Raw genomic sequence first — 7,846 nt, 5'->3', positions numbered from 1 at the left:
AGGCCTATCCAACAAAATAATAAATGGATCAAAATTGTATATCCATAAAATCAGTTTCTCTCGGTTTTGCGATGTGGACACGAAAAGTGGAAAATAGGTTATGGTTTAGGTAAATGAGCTAGAAATTGGATTGGTTCATTAAATATATTGTATAGAACATGAATTTAAGCACTCCAAGGATTAAATACTCAACCCAACCAATAATGGCGGTGAAAGGTGTTCATCATCGGGTTTGGTTTTGGGGAGACATTTTAGGTATCTACACCAGCCGTCAGGTTTGGTTGGGGGAGGGGGAGAGGGAATGGTGGCAGGATGGTGGGGAAGATGGTGGCAGGGTGGTGGTTTTTATTTTTTATTTTTTTATAATGATAATAACAAAAAAAAAAGTAATTTTAACTGCTTTATATCTTTTTTTAAAAAAACATTTAATTAATTTTAGAATGGGGGTATTTTAGGCATCATAGCTTTTTTTTTACTTAAAATGGTTAACTATGGTTAAGAAATGCCTAATTACCTTGCTTAATGTTACCAATGACTAAACTTTTTAAAATATGGTTCACCAAGGATAATAACTTTTTTTGCATTTTACCACTCATAATTTTTATTATTAGAGGTCTACCAAAGAGAATTTCCCAAGTTATTATTAAGTATATGTGAATACAAATTCTTAAATGGACCTGATTCACACTAATTTATTGTGGAGCACCAATATTAGAGACAATATGATTGTTTTTTTAATAAAAAAAGTCACTATATTAATATAAAGGTTATTATGTTGAAATAAAAGTTAGTGTGACATTAGTTATAATAGGTTAATTTTTTTAATGAAATTTTTAATACAATGGTCAATATGAATAATAAACACCACTATATGTTAAAATTAGGTCAATATTTAACATAATGTCGTATTTTAAATTCATAATAAAATTAAAGGTGACACAAGTTATAAAAAAGGTTACTATGTTATAAATAAGGTTACTATATTAAAATCAAGGGTCATTATGTTGAATGTAATGACACTTATGTGTTTATAAATCTTAACAATAATATTATTGTGAACCAGGTATACGCAAGATTTATTGATATATGAATACAAATTTATCTATGTAATTATTTTTACATTATCCATTTTCTTTATCAATTAAATTGGAAAAATATTTTGACCATATATTGACCCTACCCAATAAGAGTCCTGTCCATTAAAAGCCATTTAAATTTTCTTAACTCTATTATCATTGGGCTATCCTACCCAATGACCAGCTCTAGTGAGGAGTGAGTACCATAAAATGTGTTGCTTAACGTAAAATTAAGTTAGTAGATACATTTATATTGTTAAAAATGAGACATGTGATGATGTAAGAAGTTAGTTATTGGGCCACAGTGTGTGTTCGTTGTAACTTATAAATACTCTGTATATACATTTATAAAACTGATGATCCATTTTCATTTATAGTAGCATGTGGATCAATTATTCTTAAACAACGAAAAGAGAACAAGTTTTCAATTATTGTAAAATAGAGGGAGTAATATTTAATAATCACACTTATTTATTGATTGAGAAGAAATTTAAAGGACAGTTAAATAAAAATCAAGACATTATAAAACGAAATAAATTTGTTGATGCGAAGAAGTTGTGCGTTTTATTATGATTGGCAGTAGCAAAGTACTGTACTAATACTACTAATTAGGAGAAGCAAAGGCAAGAAAATCTGCATTGGACTCTAAATAATCCATCTCTTTCTCCTCCAACATCAACCACGCTTCAATTCCATCTCCAATAATAGGATGACAATAATCAGTCATGCAACAAACATTCGTTACCAAAAGAGGGGTTTGTTTTCCATCTGTAGGTACAATCCATATAGGCTTTCCGAACCCGAAATCCGCCTCATTCAAACCCATTTTGCACCAGCTGCTAACTATTAAAGCACCATCTACAGGCGCCATCGAACGTAGTAACTCAACTTTCGCATTTTCCCCTTGAAAAATTCTACTATTAATTTTCTTGTAAGTAGTTGACAAAGTTGAATGGATTTCCTTAACAAGCTCTTGAAACTTGTTGTTGTTACTTTCTTCGGGCACTAATACATTTGGTGTTATGATGATATTCCCCATGGATTCTCTAGGGAGTGGTGGGCTCATCCTTGGCCGCATGTTCACAGCAATTGTTACCGATGTACGTTCAACTTGCAAACTCAAATTATGCTTCGTGGCCAATATATGCTCCCAAAGAAATCCTAGCACGACTTCAAATCCTGTAGGTTTATAAATTAGCTTGCTAGCTGCCTTGGTCTTAAGTATATTTATGGAACTTGTATCGAAAATGAAACTTTTGATCGCAAAAGTCAACTTTGTTTGTGTAGGATGGGGAAGTAAATCTAGAGCATTAAACGAAGGTATGTGTTCTTTCTTAGGGTAGGGTGGAAATGCATTGACAGTGGCTTCAAAGTGAGGCGGAGCTAGGTCTTGTAATCGTTTACTATTGAGGGCTGACCAATACCTAAAGAAAGTTCCAATGGAGCCTGCGTCGAGGAATTTATGGAGCATGTAGCATCCAATTACCACCCCTCCGCATACGAAAACATTGATCTGAAAGGCTAAAGGTACAAGTTCTGAGATTGGTTGCAATCCAGAAGCCTGTAAATCTGGAGGAGGGAGAAATTTGGGAAGTAACTTCACCTTATGAGGTGATGTCAACGCGACAGAGAGATGACAGTTGACTTTAGTTTCAATCAATGGTATGCCTTCATTGTTACATGAAATGGTCGACTCATCCATGAGTCGACCTGCAAGAGGGAGAAATTGATCAAGTGTTTGGCTTAGGGATGTTTTCAAACCACTTATATCAATTTCGCCTTGTTGTGTTGAGGGGTTCGAAGTGTAGTAAAGGAGCAAGGGAATGTGAAAGGTAGGGAAAATTTGATCGATGAAGGGAAGGGTGAACGTTGTGGGATTCGAGAGTGGAGGAAATGATGGTTTAACCATTTCCTTTGATATTATCTTCACATCTACTTCAAGTTGATCCTCCATTGAAAGAAATAAAGGTTAGTAGTTGTTTCCAAAAAAATTGATCTACAAGAAGGATTACTTGTAATTAGAAATTAAAGGAAGAAATAATTGGATTTGTTTTTATTTGTTGAGTTGCATGCTATTTCCATATTTTAGCTTCATTGGACCTTTAAGTAGACGTTTGGCAGCATCTACTATGTAGTTTCATTAAATTAATGCCGCCCAAGTTGATTACTTCGTAATAAATAAAATGGTTGATGCATCACATGAATACATTATTGTATTTGTATGCATATTTTTTTTATTATCAATCATACTAAGAGAGAGCTGGATTAATATTAAAGAACATACTATATAACATCAAATCCATCAATTATTTGTTCAAGTGATCTTAACTCTACAATTACGTGTATCACGAATTAGTCAACGTTAGATTTTCAAAGATTTAATCACATACCAAGGGAGAACAACTCATCGTGACTTATACGAAATATATACTTTTATGCAGGAAAAAAAAAAAAAATCTTTAATCACGAGGCTTTTATGCATATTTTTATGCATGGTATCGGAGAAAATTATTTCTAACGTATTGATAGTAATAGCTACACCGTAAATATAATTGAAAGTAATTTTACATATGCGGGTGTATGCTTGTATATGGTACATTTAAGGTTTTTTTTTTTGGCTCAATTGATGAGCAATAATCATCAAAATGAGCGTACAATATCTTTATATGCCAACTGTGTATACAATCTCTCAATTTTTTTAAGGTAAGATGAAGAACCTTACTGAATCGACATTGTCATAGGTTTAGCCAACCCAGCTCCGCAAGTCGACGCTTCAGAGTAAAGGGGGAGGTAAAGGAATCCCCCTACACCTAAGCACGCATTTTGTAATTAGTGGGGCTCGAACTTGTGACCTCAAAGTGGCTTTGCTTGGTAATCTCTCATTAATTACTAAGAGGATTTTATGCATACTTTTATACAAACTAGTGGCCTAGCCGAAAACGGTATACTTAGAACTCACGTACTTGGCAGGTCTTATCCTTACTCAACCTGAATGACCCAGAGACAACTACTTAAAATCTACCCAACCCAACCTAAAAGTACATGAAGTTTTTAGGATATATATTAAACAACTCATATATATAATGTTGGAATTTTGTTGGCTCAGTGGTTAGTGGGTTTATAACTTACCACATACTTCGTATTCCCTCCGTCCCTAATTGTTTACTCCACTTGTCTTTTTTGGTAATCCCTAAAAGATTGCCCCATACTATTTTTGGCATCTTTTTTCACTTACTCTCTCTCTATCTCTCTCCTCATTGATATTTGTGTCAACCCATGTACACTATTTTTTGCCTAAAGTCTTAATAAAGTGATTTTTGTGGTGTATATGATTGAGGAACCGAGGGAGTATATGATTGAGTTGTATATCCTCATAATCAACATTTTTTTTTGTCGTTTTTGTTGTTTTTTACTCCATAATCTTCTTCTTAATTTTTTTTTTTTTAACAAGAAGATGAATATTATCATTAATAAATAGTCATACGACATGTACAACAATAATAAAGATTATATTTGTAAACCACATATCTTGAGAAAATAACATAACTTTTACAATCAAAATCATAACTAATTTGCATATCGGGCATAGCTAACACTCCACCGCTTTAAACTTGACGCGAGCAGTGATTTTCGATGTCTTTGCATCTTTCCAAGTAGAGACCCTTCGCAATCTGCGCTGATGTTTTGATCGTAGCGTTGATGACGAACCCTAAACCCATATGAATCCAAATCACCTTCTCAATTATTATTAAAACTCTAAAATTAAAATTCTTATCCATATATGAGAATCAAAATCCCAAAAAATTGGAAAAAAAAACCCAAAACAATTGGGACAAACTTTCACGAACGGAGAGAACAAAACAAAGCAAAACAAAACAAATAACAAAAAGGCAAATTAAATTAAAGAAAAAGGGTCGGAAATAGTCTAATTTCCGAAGAAATTAAATTAAACTATTTCCGGCCTAAACGGCCAAGAAAATTAAAACCCTAAAGAGAGAGGAGAGAGAAGAGAGAAAAAAGAGAATAGGGAGGTGAGGGCAATGGAGTTATCTTCTTCTTAATTAACTCCAATAATATTGTTGTTTTTTTGGTGAAGATAATATTGTTGTTTATTTACTTTATAATCTTATTCTTAATTAACTCCAATAATATTAGATCTTTCATCTTATTCTTTTCTCTATTTTTTTGCCATATTTTCCAGTAACTTCTTCAACTCTTCTATAAGTGATTTTTTTCCGTTTCTTCAATCATCTACTTGTATTCAATCACGTAAAATTTTGTTTTATAAACTACCGGCTTCATTTTTTTTTTCCATTTCTTTAATCTTGTACTTGTATTCAATCATGTACATTTTTGTTTTATAAATTATTGGCTTCATTTTTTTTTTTTTCGTTTCTTTACTCTTGTAATTTTATTCAATCACGTACATTTTTGTTTTATAAATTACCGGCTTCATTTTATTTATTTTTTCGTTACTTCAATCTTCTATAAATTACCCGCTTCAGTTTATTTAAATTTTTTGTTTCTTCAAACTTCTACTTGTGAAATTGTTTACTACTAATTTGTCAATAAATCCCTTTTTGTATACAATATGACAGGTATAATCATGAAAAAAAACTCTTTATTTTAAGAGTAGTTGACAGTCAACGAGTGGATTTTTACACAACTTTTATACATAGAAAAATAGGTTACCAACATTTTTAACATTTATGAAAATCTATTATTGACGTTATTTATATGAAAAATCATAAACTTCGATTAAAAAAATCGTTACAATTATAACGTATATATTTATATATTGATTCAACCGTCGGCCCCCGTAACTAAAAATCCTGGCTCCGCCCCTGTTCACTTTATGGTTGTTTGTGTTTCATAACACATTTTAATTTTTTAATAGTTAAACTAACAATAGCCCAAGCAGTGAATGGGCCAAACAACACATAAAAAGCATGACAATTTAACAAAGAAATAAAAGTGAGCAACTTGTGGGTTTTATGACTAATTCGGAGAAGCAAAGGCAAGAAAATATGGGTTGGACTCTAAATTTTGCATCTCTTTTTCCTCCAAAACCAACCATGCTTCAATTCCATCTCCACTATTAGAGTGACAATAATCAGTTAAAACGAAAAAATTCCTAAATTGAGGGGGTTGTATTCCATCTGTAGGAACAATCCATGTGGGCTTTCCGAACCCGAAATCCACCTCATTCAAACCCATTTTGCACCAGCTGCTAACCCTTAAGATGCCATCCTCAAGTTCAATAGAATGTTGCAACTCATCTTTAGCGTTTTTCCCTTTAAAATTTGTACTAAAAAATTTTTGGTAGAAATTGTACAAAGTTGAATGGATTTCTTTAACAAGTTCTTGTAGCTCAGAGTGTACATGTTCATGTACTTGTGTTTGTGAGATTGTGATGGGATTACCCATGGATTCTCTAGGGAGTGGCGGGTTCATCCTCGGCCGCATGTTCACTACAATTGATAACGCGGTATGCTCAACTTGTATTCCCAAATTAAGCCTTGTGGCCAAGGTTTGCTCCCATACAAACCCTGCCACCGCCTCAAATGTTGTAGGTTTAGGAACTAGCTCACTTGTTGCCTTGGCCTTAAGTTTGTTTATGGCAATAGGATCGAATATGAAACTTTTGATGACATTGTTTGATATAGGTCGAGGTTCCAACGATGAAATAGGCGAAGATTTGTATTCCGGCTTAGGAAGGGGAGGAAATGCATTGATAGTGGCTTCAAAGTTGGGTTGGACTACGTCATTTAACCGGTTACTAGCAAGGTTCGACCAATACTTAAGGAAGGTTCCTAGGGAAGCTATGTCGAGGAGTTTATGGAGCATGTAGCATCCAATGACCACCCCTCCACATAGGAAAACATTGATCTGAAAGGCTAAAGGGACAAGCTCTGAGATTAGTTGCGACCCAGAAGCCTGTAACTCTGGGGGAGGGAGAAACTTGGTAATGAAATTCAACTTATGAGGTGATGTCGTGACAAACGAGAGATGACAATTGACTTTAGTCTTAATAAATGGTATGCCTTTGTGGTTGCAAGAAATGGTCGACTCATCTAAGAGTCGACCTGCAAGAGGGAGGAATTGATCAAGTGTTTGGCTTAGGGATGTTTTTAGGCCATTTATATCAACTCCGCCTTGTGGTGTTGGGGACTCGGCGGTGTAGAAAAGGAGTACCGGGACATGTAAGGTAGGGAAAGTTTGATCGATGAGGGAAAGAGTGAATGTTGTGGGATGAGAGGAGGGTGGAAATGATGGTTTTACCATTTCCTTTGATAATATATTTACTTGTACTTCAAATTCTTGTTCCATTTTTGAATTTTGGATCGTTTCCTAAAACTTTTATCTACAAAAAAGAAAGAGATTATATGATTGGATTAATTTACTTGCTTAGATTTTTTCAATTCTTGAAAGAATAAACAGGCAACTCCCACCATATAAGGGATTTGTTAAACATCGCCCACAAATTACTACATAAAGCCCACAAAATTCACTTGGTTTGACAATATTGCCCTTGACCTAAAAAAAAACACTCACACTCTCATCACTCACACTCTCATCACTCACACTCTCATCGCTCATCTTCTTTCAACCTCTCTAAAAAAAAAAAAAAATTCAAACAACGGCAATGTCGAGGCGGCAAGGCAAGGAATTGGCGGCGGCGGCGGAGGGAAGGAGGTCCCAAGGAGGCAAGGTACAATTTGTAAAAAAAAAAAAAAAAAAAAAGGAAAAACCGTCGTGACGGAGGTGGG

At 34.0% G+C, this 7,846-nt stretch overlaps 2 protein-coding genes across 2 annotated transcripts; both read right to left on the bottom strand.

The window, feature by feature from the left end:
- Window positions 1-1,621: 1,621 nt before the first annotated feature.
- On the bottom strand, window positions 1,622-3,165 carry LOC110721983 (vinorine synthase-like). The gene has a single exon (XM_021901212.1). It carries the CDS (start codon window positions 3,028-3,030, stop codon window positions 1,681-1,683), a length of 1,350 nt encoding a protein of 449 aa, XP_021756904.1. The 5' UTR covers window positions 3,031-3,165; the 3' UTR covers window positions 1,622-1,680.
- A 1,923-nt stretch (window positions 3,166-5,088) lies between these two features.
- On the bottom strand, window positions 5,089-7,611 carry LOC110721982 (vinorine synthase-like). Its single transcript, XM_021901211.1, has one exon. It carries the CDS (start codon window positions 7,404-7,406, stop codon window positions 6,075-6,077), a length of 1,332 nt encoding a protein of 443 aa, XP_021756903.1. The 5' UTR covers window positions 7,407-7,611; the 3' UTR covers window positions 5,089-6,074.
- Between the last annotated feature and the right edge of the window lie 235 nt (window positions 7,612-7,846).

This window comes from Chenopodium quinoa, unplaced genomic scaffold (assembly GCF_001683475.1).
Source record: "Chenopodium quinoa cultivar QQ74 unplaced genomic scaffold, ASM168347v1, whole genome shotgun sequence".
In the NCBI taxonomy this organism is placed as follows: Eukaryota; Viridiplantae; Streptophyta; class Magnoliopsida; order Caryophyllales; family Amaranthaceae; genus Chenopodium; species Chenopodium quinoa.
The sequence above is the reverse complement of the archived record's forward strand: the minus strand, read 5'-3'. Positions and strand labels throughout refer to the sequence as shown.

Excerpts from the sequence above, each read along its gene's own strand:
- LOC110721982 (XM_021901211.1), bottom strand. The coding sequence starts at position 7,406 with ATGGAACAAGAATTTGAAGTACAAGTAAATATATTATCAAAGGAAATG.
- LOC110721983 (XM_021901212.1), bottom strand. The coding sequence starts at position 3,030 with ATGGAGGATCAACTTGAAGTAGATGTGAAGATAATATCAAAGGAAATG.